This window comes from Opisthocomus hoazin, chromosome Z (assembly GCF_030867145.1).
Source record: "Opisthocomus hoazin isolate bOpiHoa1 chromosome Z, bOpiHoa1.hap1, whole genome shotgun sequence".
In the NCBI taxonomy this organism is placed as follows: domain Eukaryota; kingdom Metazoa; phylum Chordata; class Aves; order Opisthocomiformes; family Opisthocomidae; genus Opisthocomus; species Opisthocomus hoazin.
The window spans coordinates 78,399,177-78,415,905 of record NC_134454.1 but is presented as its reverse complement, the minus strand read 5'-3'; the positions used below and the strand labels follow the sequence as shown (position 1 = coordinate 78,415,905).

The following is a 16,729-nucleotide window of genomic DNA, read 5'->3' as shown; positions in this document are numbered from 1 at the left end:
CTGTGTCTTTGCAGATTGAGAGCTCCTTCGAGATTTGCCACCCATGTGCTCCCCTCACCTGCTCCACCTCATTGCCCACTGCAGGATGATGAAATAGGGAGAGAGGATGGCATCATGGCCCGAAAGCATGATGCAACCCAAGTGCTGCCTCGCGAAGTCAACTCCTACTCCGACCACACACTTCCTGACGGTGACCCACCTCTGCTTCCTCCCCCGGCGCATCCACGCTCCTCCACTCCTCTGCTGCACACGAGCTGGAGGGGGTGGTGACAGCCCTGCTGAGGGGCACGGGGCACGCACACAGCACCCAGACCCACGAGGGGGGCAGGGAGCAGCTGACACCAACACCTTGCCGAAGCACAGAGGGCCCAGAGAATAGAAATAGGTTGTAAAGTGCAAGAAATACTCTGTTGTTTTCAAGCGCAAAACCCTTTTTCCTGTTTCCCCTATTCACTTCTCCTTTATACCCCTTGGAGTCAGTCGGTGCTTCTGCAGAGAGACCTCTGGTGAGGAAGAACACGGTGCCCTAACCCTCGAAGGGAGACTTCTTATTTCTAACTTGTTTGTTTGCACTCTTAATGCCAAAGGTCGCCCCAGCAGCTTTCCCGTCTCTCACCAATAACTGACACCACACAGCAGCACACCCACGGCCAAAAGTGTGCGTGCTGAGGCGGGGTCAACACCCAGTATGTGACTACGTGGGAGAAGCTTGTCCCCACGTTCAGTGGCAGAGTGGACATCAAACACCCCCAGCTCTGTGCTGGTTTTGCTTTCCCTCCTATCGCCTGGAAATGAAGCAGGATCTCGAATGCGCTATTCTTTTAGCTGCAGGTTGGTGGTGCCACATGGATATGCTCCCCAAAGAAGGGCTTCCCAGAAGACAAGAAGTGGATGGATCAAGCCCTTAGGTCAGCATCGTAACAGACAGCTGCTTAGGGAGGACAGCACTCCTGTCCGCACCTGACCGCCCTGTCCCACCACTTCCAGCATGTCCTCCCGTTCCCTGTGGGCTGCTCATACCTATCGAGAAAGCACTGGGAGCCCAAAGGGAGCACTTTTGGCAGGAAGGGACAAGCCTCATTCTGTTTCCACGCAAGGTCACTGCTACTGACGCATTTATTCTTGCAGCCCTTCGTGCCTAAAGCTCCTGCAGTGTATCTGCAGGGCAGCTGTAGGGACTTTCCATCTCCAGGAGCGTTTTCGTTTTATCTCCCATTTAGAACAAGCAGCAAAAGTCACACTCTCCTCCTTCCGTGTGTGTTTCTGTATATGAAAAATAAAACCGAAAAGGAAATGAACTCATTTCAGTGCAATCAGAGTCAAAGCTTTAAACTGAAATTACATCACAGCATGCTGTCAGCCTTCTCATACCAACTCTGTTGTCAGCCTAGTGATGAGTCAAGCGGTCCCTCTGTCTTCACAGTCTGTGGCCACCCTGCCAGCTCTCACCAACAAACGATTTCAGTACGCCCCACTTCTCAGCCAGCACAGCTTGCACAGGGACCCTTCATACAGTAGGTTTTACACTGCCACGATGCAGCGTCCAGATCCAGAAATGGACATGGTCCAGCCTCCCCCAGGGATGTTCTGGTAGCTGGAGACTGACGGTGCTCACCAGAGCACCCCAGAATGGGTGTATCTTGGCAGTGTGTGTGTGTGTGTATGGCATAAGGACACAGCCTGCTCCCCTACTCCTGCCAGCTCCTGAGGTCTGGGCTGTGATGATCTGCCCACAATGTCGCCTCATACTTCTGTACCTTTTCTTCCTAAAAAGACATTTTGAAATGGAATCTCAATTATATGCTTGTTATTTTCTTGTTATAGCAAAGACATGGTCCCCAAATCCACGACCAAATACACCTAATCTTTTTCATACAAATCACTGACGATTCTAATTGTAGAGGAGATCCTACACTTTCCTATAACATTAAGCGTACTGTCTGCCTTTCAAAATGTAGAGGTCTAATCTTTACAGCGAATAAAACATTTAAGCCCTAAAAATTTCAAAGGAGAAGTTTTCACCAAAGTTTCTGTGTCCCACCTTGGTTCAGTCTCCAGTTTCTGTTATTAATTCTGTTTGCCTTTTGCCCTGCATTTGATCTGCTTACTAAATTCAGTCTTGCCCTAAGTTAAATCTGCTTTGTGGGATTTAGGGGCACTAAGTGATTCTTTATCTGGTTGGAGATCGTTCAAACAAGGCACTTCCAAAACCCAACACAGAGACAGTATTATTCAGAATAGTCTGAAAATCTTCTAACCACGCAAAATAGCTCCTGTCCTAACTGAAGAGCGTTGGAAAGGTACAGAGGAGACTCCGCAGCACTGAGGGATAGCTCAGTGCCAGACCAGCAATCCCAGGTCACCATGCTGGTGTCCAGCAGAGCTCCTTTGGATTCCCTAATTCTCCTGTCAGATTTCAGTGACTCACAGCAAGTCACTGATAATGAGCCCTGCACGGGTTATCAGATTGCTGGCTTAGCTGCAAAGCACCAGCATGCCAGCAAAGCGCCAAGTGTCTCACACATGGGATTTCCCTTTTGGTTTTTTTCAATCCCACATCTGCTGCATTGACTATATACAGATATTATGACAAAGTGCAGAGGAGGCGTAAGGAACAGGGAAATAGGAGGTAGCCAGCGCCTGAACAAGATCTGGCAGACCAGCAAGCAACGATGAATTCCAGAAATGGACCACATTCAAATTCTCATCAAAGATAGCAAGACTATAAAAAAGACTATAAATAGTAGAAAATACCCATAGTCACCATCCCCAGAAGGACTTCTGCAAAAAAAAGTGATGGTGCAGCTGTGCTAACAGTATGCTTGGCATTTGCAACGACACCTACGCACATGGAGGAGAGCTCTTCAGCAAATACTCTACCAGCCTGATAAACAGTGATCAAGGCCAATATTTACTTTACTAATACCTACTTCTTCTGGACAGCAGTTGCAAAGACTGGCCTTTATGAGGATCTTGTCATCTTCATGAGTGCTAAAACCCACTTAACAAACTCTGTAGTGAATTTCACCCGCTCTTACATCCTTTTTAGCTCTTTAGAAGGCTTTTTGGTGACTACCAATGGGCTGAATCAGGAACGACCTTACAATGAGCCACCCGCAGTGTCTTTGCTTTCTGCTTTCACAGAAAATTCAGCTTATCAGATAATCTGCCCCAGCTAATTTATAATTAGTGTAAACAACCTATGACCAGGAAAAATCAGTCAACTAAGTTTCCTCACAGTTATTCTGTGATTAGAGAGCACGACGTTGATATAAACTCAATTCCACTTCAGCTGTGTCATGGAGGGGCTCTGCTGTCCAGCCCCATCCTCAATGAAATGTTACTGTTCTCAGTAGGAGAACTGCTTTGCCCACCCTGGCTTTGGTGGGCACCATATCAGACACATAAGAATCATCTTTCAGAAGCATTGTGGAAGTAATTAATTAACCCCACCTGCTTGGCACACAGGTCATCCCCTCTGCCAGCGACAGAGCACTGAGGTATATGACCAAGCCGTGCATCTTTTGCTAAGAAAATTGTATGTTTAAGCTTTGAAGGGAAGCAGGTGAGAAAGAACAGTGTTAGGGAGAGTCTAAGAATTAGTGGTAGGGCCACTAGGTAATATTTAAACAGCACATAAGACTTGTGCAAGCGGAGGTTACATCTGAGCAGCAGGCAGGCAGGTCTCCTTAGTTTCCTTCCCTGTCTGGTGCTAGATCACACTGGCAATTCAAAGTCGAATTAGCTGCAGTATTTCACTTAGCTACTTAAATCTGCATTAGCCTCTTCCCTCACCATAGCGGAGGTGTTGGCAGTGCAGCAGCAGCTGCTGAGGCTGAAGCTTTGCGGCAGTTGCCACCAAAACTCCGCTAACACAGAACAAACCCATTTCCTTGAAAAGAGATTAACGCTTAAGGCTTAAGGATTTATGAACCTTTACTCGTAACAGTGAGAGAGATCCCTGGAGGAAAGGTGCCAGAGAAGAGCAAACAAGAGAGTCAGATTTAAGAAACAGAAAAAAAAAAAAGCAAAAGCCTGCCGAGGCCGCCATCGCCCTCGCTCGGCACGGCCACACCCTGAGCACTGGTCTGTGCTCCTGACAATAGAGCCGAGTTTCCCGCCCGGGTGCTGGGACCAGCAAGGATCAACAGGAACCGCCGACTCCACGGTCTGCAGAAATGGGAAAAGGGAGAGAGGGAAACAAACAGCTTCTCAGTCAACACAAGAGCTGTCAACACCAGACAGCCTTGGGAAGATCAGAAGACAAACTCCAACAACCAAGAGATTTATTTACGATCTTACAGGGAGGCACAGAAGCAGCTTGAAGCTGATTCAGCACAAATAACTGAGTTCAGATAAAAAACAACTTGTTTCCTTTCTCTCCTACTCTTGATTTCGTTTCTGCAACATTCAATTTCCTTTCAGCAAGCCTGCCTGCTGGTGTTCTTCATACTGAGCATTTGTCACGTGTTGGCTTTCAATAACATGTTCCTGGTTAGACCGCATTGCCCAGACACTCACAAAGCTCAGGGCACGTTATCTCAAGATGATTCTCCTCTCTTTTCAGCTGTGTAATTTTGCAAACTTTAAATGGTGTTAAGCAGAAATAAACTGGAAGGCTGCTCCAAGGGGGTTGTGCTCCTTGGGCTCTGCTCTGCTCCCCACCGTGGCTGTGCCCACCCATGGACCCATGGTCCGGCTCAGTGCAGCCATGGCAAGAAACAGCTTTTGTGGGTGCACTGGTACAGCAGCTTCCCAGAGGCCTGTGCTTCCCACACGGCATTATTTAAGGGAACTGAAACAAAAGAACGTCACAGCTCACTGCTGGCTTGAAACCACAATGGACTTTTTTTTGTTCTGCCACTGTTGTGCAATCCTATAATTGGCAGCGGCCCCGCCATGTGCTGCTCCTGCCATAATGGACTGTGATTTGTCACACACCAGTAAGGCCCTCACACACCAGTAAAGCCCTGTGGGAAGGCGGGCCAGTTCTGGAGCTGGTGCAAGTCAGCTCCCTCTAAACAGTGGGGCTTCCTGCCTTACACCACTGCACTCAGGTACATGGTCTGACCGCAGCGGTGGTGAAGAAGAGTCCTTCAGATAATCTGGCTCACAGGTGGGTCTATTAACCCATTTTGTACGCCAAAATCCCCCACTGTTCTTATTACCCTACCACTATTTTAAAATAAAATAAAGACAATAATCGAATGCCTGCACGTGTACTATCCTATTGGTTTGTACCCAGCTGCCCAGATCAGAAAGCGTCTCCTCTCCCACATATGCCCAGAAGAAGAGCCCATCTCTTTGTGGTGCTGCAGAGATACAGAGAGAAGTTGCCCTTCAAGATCGTCCCCCTTTTGGGAGAGGAAGTGTTGCTAAGCAGGACAGGTTCCTTTGGTTCTTGCCTCACTGGAGGCACAGTCATTTAAATAATTTGCCGAAGTATTAGATCTGTCTCCAAATTCACAAAGAAGAACAAGCCCCAAGTCATCCCTGGCTCTGCCTAAATGAGCAAAATAAATGAGCAAAATAAATAAGCAAAATAACGCATGCGCCCAGCAGCACAAGGGACCAGTGTTGTGTCCCTCTCCCCTGGGGCCTGAGTTTGTGAGCATTTTCCCTGCATTTGGGACTGCTGAGTGCTGAGAGCACGGGGGGCACGCCAGGGTCTCAGGGAGCACCCTGTGTCCTCCCCTCCCCGTGCTGGCGTCCTGGAGGGGCTGCCATGATTTATGCAGTAGCCATTGGGCTATGGCCGTGAGATGCATCCCCGGGCACCACATGCTGCAGACCACAGCACCTCCGCCGTGAGGGATGACACGTCACGCAGCCGGACAGGCTCCTCAGCTGTTTACCCGCCTTCCTGCCACCAAAAACCCAGCAGACTTGTTTTGAAGAAAAAGTTTCTTATGTAACAGGAATGATGCTGCCGAAGGGCAGCTCTCCCTGAACCGGACTGTGTTACAAACAGGGGTGTTCACACAGCTGGGAAAAGACCCTAAAGACATCAGGTCAAAGAAATTAGCCTATATGCCATACAGGTTCTATACCAAAGGACGAGGGATGAAGGTGCGAGCATCAGAAACTCCTCTGTGGCCAACCTAAACTGCTCCGACACCAGGTCCCCACCTGACGGAGCACACTGCGGGATGTCGCCGCAGCCAGCACCCAGCCACCATCTTGCGAACGGCCACGCAAAAGCCTCATCCAGCTCTAACCTTCCTTCAGACATCCCGCCCTGGGAAATGTCCTGTCTGCAAGCAGGCACTGCCTCCTCTCCCACAGGCCAGCCCTGCTGCACCGCCATGCCCGCTGCCTTCTGCCAGGCACCAACGAGGCTGAGGTCTCCTGTGCAGGGCGAGAATCATAGAATCACGGCATCATTCAGGTTGGAAAAGATATTCAAGATCATCGAGTCCAACTGTAAACCTAGCACTGCCAAGTCTGCCAAGTCCACCACTAAACCGTGTCCCTAAGCACCATGTCTACAACGTCTTCCCAGCCCTGCTTCAGGTGTGCCACCACTTCCAGGAAGCACGCAGGGGAAAGAGTTTCTGAGCTGAGCTGGTGAATGTCTCCCAACAGACTTCAAAGTCATCAGCGTTTCTAGACACTCGACTTCAGAGGCTCCTGTCCCACAGGAAGGAGCTTCTAGACAATTCCTTGTGGGTCTGTATTACACCATGACATCTGTTCCTTCTTGAAGCTGTGTTTTGGCGGGAGAGGTGGGCACTTACTGGCTTTTAGCCACAGATCAGTTCTTTGTTATGTCTGGCCCATCTGTGCTTCACGTCACGCTGTTTTCATTTCCCCCTGAAAACAAACGTCCATCCCATGTGCCACCACACCAAATATCAACTCTGAGAGACAGGAGGCAGATGAGTGACTCATATATCACTGGCAGCTCTCCCAACGCTGCACAACAATCACAAAGTCAAGAGGGAGACTTTAAAATTCCAGCTCTTGTTTCTTGTAAAAAGCAACATCTGAAATTGCAGCAAGCGCAGGTAAGCGTGCCCCGGTGTGTGCCAGCCAGCAGCACACCGTGCGGGCACTGTGCTGCCGCAGGGACAACCCAGCAACACGAGGGCAGCCATGGTACGCGCCCGCTGGTTTCCCTATGGCTTGGTCAAGGCCAGGGTTGCCATCACCTTCTTTAACAACACAGTGCTGTGCCAGCAGCATCTCCTGGTTAAAAACGAGCAGACCCATCCCTCCGTGTCTTCTTGCCCACCACAAGCACACCTCATCCCTTGCTTCTGCCTGTCCAGGCACACCCTATCCCTCTACATCTTCTTCCTCAGTGTGAGCAGGACCCTTTCCACCTCCCCTGGACCGCCCCAAGCACAGGTCACCCTCCCACCTCCCCTTGCTTAGTGCAAGCACACCCCAACCCTCCGCCTCTTCTTGCCCAGCAGATGCCAACCCCATCCCTCCACCTTTCCAGGCTCACCAGGAACCCACCCCACACCTCTATCTCCCCATCCCAAAGCCCACTTCATCCCTCCACACCTCCAGGCCCACCAGGAACCCACCCCACGCCTCCATCTCCCCTTCCCAAAGCCCACCCCATCCCTCCACATCTCCAGGCCCACCAGGAACCCACCCACACCTCCATCTCCCCTTCCCAAAGCCCACCCCATCCCTCCACCCTTCCTCCATGCCCACCATGAGCCCACCCCACGCCTCCATCTCCCCTTCCATCTCCCCACCTCTTCCCCCCCAGCACGCCCCGTCTCTCCGTCCCCCTCCCCCTCCCGCCATTCCCCTCCGACCCGCACCGGAGCCGCTGTGCGGGGGAGGGGGGGGGGCGGTCCCCGCGCTGCCCGCGGCGCGCCCCGGCGCGCGGCCGCCTGCCCGCCAGCCGCCACGAGCGGGGGGGAGGGGGGGGGCCGGTGGGCGGGATCCCCGCGCCGTTTCGAAACGTCACAGCGCGGGGAAATCCCCGCCGCGCGCCGCCCCGCTCTTAGGGCCGCGCTCCGCCCCGCTGTCCCGCACTCCCGAGCCGCGCCGCCCCGCGCCGTGCCCCGCTGCCGCGATGATGCCCGGCAGGACCCTGCGCAAGGCCGCGCCGCCCGCCGCTCCCGCAGGTAGGGGAGGGTGGAGGGAGCGGGGTGAGGCGCGGGGGCCCGGGGGTGTCAGGTGGGGTGGCTGGGGGGTGCGGTGCGGTGCGGTGCGGTGGTGACGGCCGTGCGTCTGCCCCGCAGAGCGGGAGGCGGTGGCGGAGTGCGCGCTGCAGCTGCGCAGGATCGGCGACAAGTGGGACCTGCGGCAGAAGATCCTGAACCTGCTGGCGAAGCTGTTCTGCCCGGAGAGGTGAGCTGCCCTCGGAGACGGCGCGCTGAGGAGCGGGGAGAAGGCCTTGGCTTTCGCGGGTTCGGAACGAGGGACTCTGCTGGCGCTGGGAGATGGAGAAAGCTCTTTGCATTGTGTTTTGGTGCCCGTAGGACGGCGGTCGCAATATGGTTTCTCTGAAGAATGCTACGGCAATATTGGCGCACGAATTTTTCCGGGTGGAAAAAGGAAAGATAGCAATGGGCAGTGCCCGTCACCGTGCCATGCACCACCGTGCTGTGGGGAGACTTGGGGCAAGACAGAACTTGCCCTTCAGCCTGGCCTGAGAAGACTTCCAGGGGCCTGGTTTCCCCAGTTGTCCTCTGGTCCTCGTGTCCCACAGCTACGTTTCACCACGGATCTTGGACCACCTTTGGAAAGACACCCCTCCCCCCCCCCCCACCCCAAAAAAAGTGTCAGTTGTCCTGGAACTCGGGATCGTGTATCACAAGGCAAAAGCCAGTTGCTCTGTTTCTGACTACTCGTGTTTTCTAAAGCGTGGATTCTGCTGGATGGGGATCTGGTGGTGGGATTATTTCATTTGTTGAGTAAACCGCTATCTTTATTGAAAGGTTATTTGTTACAGGTTGTCGATTTGTGGTCTAGAAATTACAATTCTATGAATTAACATGATATTGCTTAGTTCTAGTCTGTATTATATATATATGTATATATACTTGCATATATATATTATATATATAAAAAATATAAATATGTGCACCCTGTGCGTATGAAATGAGTATTTCACAGAACTATTAATTGAATGCTACTTGTTAGGCTCAAAAAATATTATGAAAAATGTTCAAAACACAACATAAAATACATTATATTAACTACAAGAAAGCATAATGTTTTGTGATAATAAAGGAAATACGTCATGCAACACAGAGGGGAGCATACTTTAGTATAGCATTATATAAGATATATATATATGAATATATGTTACACAAATACAGATACTGAGTTATATGTATTTGGTGGAAGGATTCTTTCAACATTACAAAGAATTTCTTGAGAACAGTACAATAGTGCTGTGTCTTTATAAGTAACAAAATAACTCTTCAGTAGACATAGATCTTAAAGTTGAATCCGAGCTGGATCTCAGGTTTTCCTGAGAATGTTATTTATTCAAAGAAAGCAACTACCTCTCTTTGAAGAAATAATATTGATATAATTGAATGTTACAGTCAGTACAGGAAAGTAGCCTTGGATATCTGGATGTTTAACTATACTTGCAAGTGAAGGTTCTTCCCTTGTACTTTATTTCCATTTCATTTCGTGTCAACCTCATTTCGGTTCCAGAATGATGAAGCCGCTGTAACACATCCAGTGGATGGTGGTGCATTACGCCTGTCTCACTGAGGGGTTGTTACCCTTGGCTGGCTTCGGAGGAGCTGAATTAAGCACGCTGATCGCTCTCAGGGCAAACAGTAGCTCTGCTAGTCAATTCGTGTCAGACACGATCCCAAACAGTATTTTTTCATGGGTGTAAGCTAGCAAGAAAATGGCTGACGCTTATCATGTTTTGTAGCTGTCTCTTAGGTCAATGGTCAGAGCTCCTTCTCTTAATTAACCTTGTGTGTCAGTACATTTGCATTGTATAAGGCTGGATATTTGCACTTGCTGAATTCTGGGTCTGTTCAAATTACATTTTTTCCTGCCTCGTAGTGACTTCTTGTTTGTAGTTCCAATTAATTTCTCGGTTAGCTCTTCTGCCTTTGCAAAATTGTCATTACATAGCTGTGGTCGCTCTGTCACACCCAGCTGTGTATGTCTGTTACTTGTCACTGATTTTGCTAAGCAGAAGCTGACTGACTTTGCCTGCTTTTCTCATGGAGAACTTAACCCCGTCCCAGTGGTGTTACTGGGAGATTTGCTGTTGGCTTGAGCCACATGCATGGTTCCCTCCTCCTCCCAAGCCAGGTAATACCTTTTCAGTGAGGACATAACATTTGAAGAACAGTTGTTACTCAGTACTGCAAAGTAACGTGTTTTTGCTGACGTGTACAGAGGTCGGTTTTTCAGGTATTAAAAAGTAAATGCAAAGAGTTTCTGTTCGGCTGAACACCAGCTCCCAGGCTAGCGCCGCGTGCAACTCGGCAAAGCTGTCTGTCGGAGGCAGCCCCGGCTTCAACAGAAGGGCTCCCACTGCAAGTCCTGGGCTTGCTGGAGTCTCGGAGTCTTCATCAAGGACACTAAACAATGATCGTGCCTGTCTAGGACTCTCAGGAAAATTCAGCGTTAGCATTCGCATTAGTTGCTGAAATGTATTTGAATAGAAGTGTTCTGCTCAATGTATGCTGCTTTGAAATTCAGTAGGGAACGAGGTGTGGGCTTCATAGAGCCTGCCCAGTTTTTCGGGCTGTAGCACACATGAAGGTTATGCAAAGAAAGTATTCTGATAAATGCATTGTCATGGGGATACCTGTGTTAAATATTAGCACAGGATTTTTCTGTCTAAATCTGCAAGGACTATCTGCTTTTTGTGAAACACTTTTACATTTCTCTGAGCATTGTCAAAAGCGCTAGCGTTCACCGGGAGCTCAGGAAAGAGACCTAGATCCAAGCGATCAGTGCCAGTGTATGAGTGAGTGCTTGCTGATCTCCTCCCTAGGATTCCTTTTGTTAGTGCTGGAAAGGATCTGCTATATGGCTGTGTCAACACGAGTTTGTTTTTCTCAAGGCCTGTCCTGGATATGGGCCAGACATTTTGCTGTATGCCCCATGTATTTATGTCTTGAATTCTTGCTGAGACAATAAATACAAAGCGTTTGCGAGAAAAATGAGTCATTGTTGTCCTAACTGGCGGAGTGTTTTTTCAAATTCTGGATGCGTGATCTTACTATACAAATTCCTTCCATACTTCCAAGTCAGCAGGCACACACTAGGGCAACAGCACAGTGCTGGTAGGCACGCATTGGGAGATCAGGCTTTTACTGCTGCCTTTAAGAGGAACAAGACATAACCGTATCGTTGAACTTCAAAATAGGAAACTGAGACACCTAAGCTATCATTTTCTAGTAACTACTGCCTGCAGAATAGTTGGGTGGTGTCAAGGCCTCCGTTACCTCTACCAGAGGTGTTACAGCTTTGAGGATGAGGGTGCCTGGGGATCAGTGGAGGACAGACATCCAAGTTAAGGGTTTGGACGTGGATGCAGGCAGAAAGAAATACAGCATATCGCCAAGGTCAGATTTTTACTTTCTCCAAAGCTGGAGTTTTGGAAAGGGGGGAAATGATACTGCTTACTGCAAGGGAATAGCAAGGGGTAGTGCAGAGCTTATTGTTCCTCCCTAAAGCTGGCACCCAAAAACGTGTCTGTGGAGAGAAAAGCGCAAGATCCTCACCAGCTATGCCATGCACGTCAGCAGGCTTCCCCCTGACTCATCCTCCTACTTCTCTGCAGCTTCACAGGCAGGGAGCAGCACGCCTGGGGTACCTGTTCCCCTGTGCGAGGAGGACTAAGAGCTTCCTGGCCAAAGGCTCTGTTTCCAGTAAATGGAAAGAAACAAAAAGGGAAGCAGTTCCCTGGCCTTTCCCAGTTAGTCACCAGCAGAGGCTTAGAAGAACTTTATTTCAGGGTGCATCAGCAAAGCGGTCCTGAGAAGGCCCATCAGCCTGGAGCCAAGTGCTACCACAGGTGCTGCACAGCACATTTTTGCACAGCTCCACCAGCAAATTACACTCGCAAGACTCATCAGCCTTGTGAAAACACCCAGATACCCCCACCCGCCGCCCGCCGGAGCCTTGCCCCTCTCCAGCCAGGTCATCGCCAGAGCTCGATGCTTGTGACCTGCTCCTCCCTTAAAGGCAGCAAAAAAAAAAAAAATCCCATCACTAGGGCACGGCATCGCTCTCTGAAGGTGCCTGACTCGCCTGCAAGCACCTGATATCAAAAAAACCCAAACCAAACCCACCTGCCAAAAGTGAACTGCTGGAGTCGCCGCCCTGTGGCGTTCTCCTTTAACCACGGCCCATGGGCACCTGCCAGAGCAACAAGTGCAGCCCCGGGTCGCGTTCACGCTGTGCTCGCCCAGGCGAAAACCAGCCGCGTGCCCTCGGCCAGCTCACGGTCTCGCACCTGAGACTGGATGCACAAGCGGTATTTCCTAAACAAATTGCCAGACAACAGACAACACCTCCCTCCTCCCTGCTCCCCCGCGGGATGTTTTTTTAAAAGTCATCACAAAAACAATGTCTCGTATGCTGCTCGCTATTTTTAGCACATGCTGCTGGAAGGGACTAATTTTATCATTTTTCCTCCTGTCGACACGAGACAGTGTGTGACGTGCATCCGCAGAGGTGCAAGAAGGCTGGACAGGAAGGGCTGGGGATACGATGTGTTGTCTTTCAGTCTGGCGGGGTTTTCCATGAAGCAGGTGACTGACTGATGGCGGGACTGTCGGTGAGCAACAGTCTCAAAAGCTGTCACATCTGTAAACAAGGGTCTTTGTCCAAGTGCGTCACTATATTGCCTGGATGATGGCGTAAGAAACCGGCCACGCCAAGGCTGCCCTCCCTCCTCATGCACGGTCTCTTTGCAATGCAAATCTCACCAAGTCCACAAGCCCTCCGAAAGCATGGAGGCAGGTGTCACTCCTTTAGCAACAGGAGACATCTCGTGAAATGGCAGTGTCCTCAGATAAAACTCTTTCAGCCCTTTCATCTTATGGGGGCTTTGGCATCATTCCCTCCTCTGCAGGAAAGGACGGTGGGAGCACCTCTCTGCTCGGCTGCTTGTGGTCCTCCATGCTGCTGCCATGGCTTGAAGGGCCAAGGCACCTTCCCGCAGGGGACAACCCAGCTGCATTCGAAAGAATCCAGTTACCTTCAGAAGCACTGAATCAGGCCAGAGAAGAGGCCTTGGAGCTGCTGCCAGGACACCGGCACCCCTGTGCTACCACTGTGACACTGCTGCAGCGCCCGCCTGGGGGGCTCAGAGCCGAGGACGGCCCTGGGATGGTGCCCATCACTGGGCTTTTGTGCCTTTGGGGTTTTGCCTGCGTTAGCACGCTCTGCCCAGGTCAAGGTACCACGTTTGCACCTCCTCCCTCAGCTCGGGGGTGTGAGCCGGGGCTGCAGCCACCTTTGCCACTTGCTGCGTGGCAGCGATTAAGGGCAGACTTCTGCTCACACCTTCCCCTTGGTGCTTCCAAAAGGGACGTGACTGAGCCGTGACAAAGGCACGAGGCCACGTTCACGTCCCTCCTGCCCATGATCAGGAATTAGGGAGGTAATTTTTGACGACAGCAGCTGGGCCTTCCCCAGCGCTGCCACGGGGTCAGCAGTATGTCAAGGAAATCACTTTGCCAAGTAGGGAAAAATCCAAGCAACTACAGCTTTGGGTGGCTGCTTGCTCAGAGCAATGGTATCAGACTGGTTCAGCTGCATGGCAAGGTGCAGCCAGTGCCTTTGGGACTATCAGTGGCAAGGCAAAATGTTCTGGGTTTAGAATTGGCTAACTTCAGAAAATACCCTGACTGCTGGAAAACATCCTCCTAGTCACAGCTTTACACACTGTGGGGTGGAAGGGCACCTCCTTGTTTTTGGGAAGGATGTTTATTTGCATCAAATGTTCTTTGCCATGATCATTTAATGAGAGGGATTTTTTTTACTTTTAAAAGGTAAAAAGCTTTATAGTTTATTGCAATCATCATTAGTTTGTGAAGTCTTTTAGCTGAGTCAATTGCTTACAGGAACATGACTACCTGGAAAGAGCAAGTCATGGCTGGCTTTTTGCATGAAGGCAGAGTCCAAAATGGGCTTTTGCCAAGGGCTGGTGACAACAATCTGGTTCAGCTGTACTCCTTGATGGGGACAAATGACCCAATCATCTCCTTCACCAGAAGCAGTGGGGATCAGCAGCACCACTTGCTCCCCAGGCATCTATTGATACAGGGGCTCTGGACACAGGGTGGAGGTGCTGCGAGAACACTTGTATGACCCAATATTGCATAGGAAGGAAAATTAAAAAAGGAAAATAATTTTTAAAAAAGCACCAAACTGCTGGACCAAAGCTTTGAACCTCCCGTCCCTGGGCAAGGGGAGGGCAAAGGGCTGGCAGTGCAGAGGCAGCAGAGTGGACATGCCCCCGCAGCGATGACTGGCTCTGGGGCCAAGCCTCCGTGGCCCTTGGCACCGAGAAGTGCAGCTCAGGGCCATGGCCTGGGGAAGTTCTGCTTCCCCTTTCCACCGCAGCTACAAGCTGCCCTGCAGCGTCTCTTCCCTGTGTGCACAGGCATCGCACCCAGCCATCACACAGCCAGCTCCAGCCCGGCCACCGGCTCCAGGGAGGGCCATGGGGAACCTCCCTAGGGGACTGTCCTTTACACCATCCCTGCGTGGGGGACAGGGACAGTGACCATCAGCCTTCATGGCACATTCCCAGAAATAAAGATCGGGTTTTGGAGCCATGAACAGCCCCATTGGAGACACACAGACCCTATTTGGACATAGGCTGCATTGAGTGATGCTAACAGGGAAGAAGAGAGTGGGAAAGATGTAAAAAATGAGAAATAAACCAGAACTTTTCAGGTGGAATGATAAACCTCATTGCAAACAATGAAGTAGGTGTCTCTGCTTACCTCATTTAGATCTAAGCTCTGTATGTTAGTGATACAGGAATAAAAAAAGCCGTGCCTGAAAGTGCTAACCTCTCTTGTCTTTTGTGTCAAGTTCCCCATTTACCCATGCCCCAAGGCCTTCAGGAAAAGCCTGATCCCTGAACGCAGCTGATTTAGGTAGAGTTTAAATGTAATTTTTTATGACTTCGCATGTCTTAGTGGATAAATGAAGTCGCATGTGATAATCCATTTACAGATTAAGTCTATTGTGTCTTCTCTCTTTTGTATTCCTCTTTAGTTAGCCACTAAGCAATTAAGATTTTAATGTAAGGTGTTCAAGACTGATCTTACCAAAGCCAGGCTGCACTGAGGCTTCAGCCCTGCTGACCCCAGCATATGCCATGTGTAGGAAAAAGCAGGACAGACGGGGATGGACACAGGGGAGCCACTGAAAGAGGGGAGAGAGCCTGGGCTGGTCCAGCACTCAGACAATAGTGGAGAGGAGAAAGCAGCGGAGATCTTCATGGCCACAAATGTCATTTTCCATTTTCCCATACAGGCCTGGGGGAGAAGACAGGCTCCAGCCAGGGACACACGTGCCGGAGCGAGCTCGAGGGGGCTGCACGCACCAGCCCACACCTCCCTCTCCATCCCCTTCCTATGCTAAGAGTTTTGCACCTTGCACAATGCCACCTGCGCAACACCACAGGCTCTGTAGCATCCCTCAGCATGGCTGCTGGCAAAGGAGGGATGTCGGGAAATGGGTCCCAGTGCACACTGGGCACCGGCATACCACAAAGCTCCTCCTTTTCCGCCCCAGGCTGGGAACCCGATGCGCCAGCCTTTCCCACATCGTGATTCAGCAGAAGAGCCGGGGCTTCTCCCTCCTCACGTGACTCTGGCTCACACGCACCCTCATGGCGCGGCACCCAGAGAAGGAAAACGAAAGCAAACATGGTGGCTTTTGGAGCATAAGCCCGTGGATGACGGAAATGCCCTCCGCGCCACCAGCATGGGGAAGCAAACACCTTCCTCTCCTCGCAGAGAAGCCCACCTGGCACTTTCGGGCAGCACCACGCACCTGAGGAAATGCTGTGGTTTGCCAGGCACGGCAGGAGGGAGACAGGACAGTGCCGTGTGGGCACCGAGGAAGAGGAGGGACTGCGCTGTGGGCGACTGCTGCTGCGAGCACCCAACCCAGCACTCGGACACGGAGCAAGGCACACGGGCTTGCAACGTGGATATGACTGCCTAACTCACAAGGTCCATCCTCCACCTCAATGTACCCGACAGGGACTAGCTGACGTGTCCAGGCAGCATCCCCCAAGCTGGAGGAGCTGAGAGGAGAGCTTTCTGGGCTGCCGCACCCTTCTGGGAGGCAGGCTTGCCTAGAGCTGCCCGGCCACGACGGTGAAGCTGGCTGTGTCCACGAAGAGGTAGACCACGCGATGCAAGCTTTCCCAGTTTGAAGGTTATGGCCTCCACCTCCCACTACGAGCCCCACCACGGCTCCGCTCCATCCACAGAGAGGTTGCCTTCAGCCCAGCCCATTCCACCGGCTCACCAGGGCTTTGAAGGGGAGTTTATCCCCAGGGCAGGTGGAAGACAAGTACCAATACCAGACTAGGACTAGTTGGTTACGCACACACCCTACACACACAACCCCTCCCCTTAGAGCCCAGGGGCTGGGCAGGAGGCACAGTTGATAGGCGACATGCTGCTCTTGTTGAAAACTCCACATTTCACCTTTGCCCTTCGCATTTTCCTTGCGCGGGGGCAGGAAAAAACAAAGCGCAGCTTCCAAGATACCGAAGCTGGTCCTACAAACCGCC

General features: G+C 51.1%; 1 protein-coding gene across 1 annotated transcript; it reads left to right on the top strand.

Moving 5' to 3' along the window:
- The first annotated feature begins 8,014 nt into the window (after positions 1 to 8,014).
- PMAIP1 (phorbol-12-myristate-13-acetate-induced protein 1) lies at positions 8,015 to 11,107 on the top strand. Its single transcript, XM_075410749.1, has 3 exons — positions 8,015 to 8,090; positions 8,208 to 8,316; positions 8,448 to 11,107. Exons 1-3 carry the CDS (start codon positions 8,039 to 8,041, stop codon positions 8,473 to 8,475), a joined length of 189 nt encoding a protein of 62 aa, XP_075266864.1. The 5' UTR covers positions 8,015 to 8,038; the 3' UTR covers positions 8,476 to 11,107.
- Positions 11,108 to 16,729: the final 5,622 nt, after the last annotated feature.

Bases quoted from the DNA above. Each gene is read 5' to 3' on its own strand.
- PMAIP1 (XM_075410749.1), top strand. From the start codon at position 8,039: ATGATGCCCGGCAGGACCCTGCGCAAGGCCGCGCCGCCCGCCGCTCCC. The intron at 8,091-8,207 runs GTAGGGGAGGGT...TCTGCCCCGCAG, and splicing joins GCCGCCCGCCGCTCCCGCAG to AGCGGGAGGCGGTGGCGGAG. The intron at 8,317-8,447 runs GTGAGCTGCCCT...TGGTGCCCGTAG, and splicing joins AAGCTGTTCTGCCCGGAGAG to GACGGCGGTCGCAATATGGT.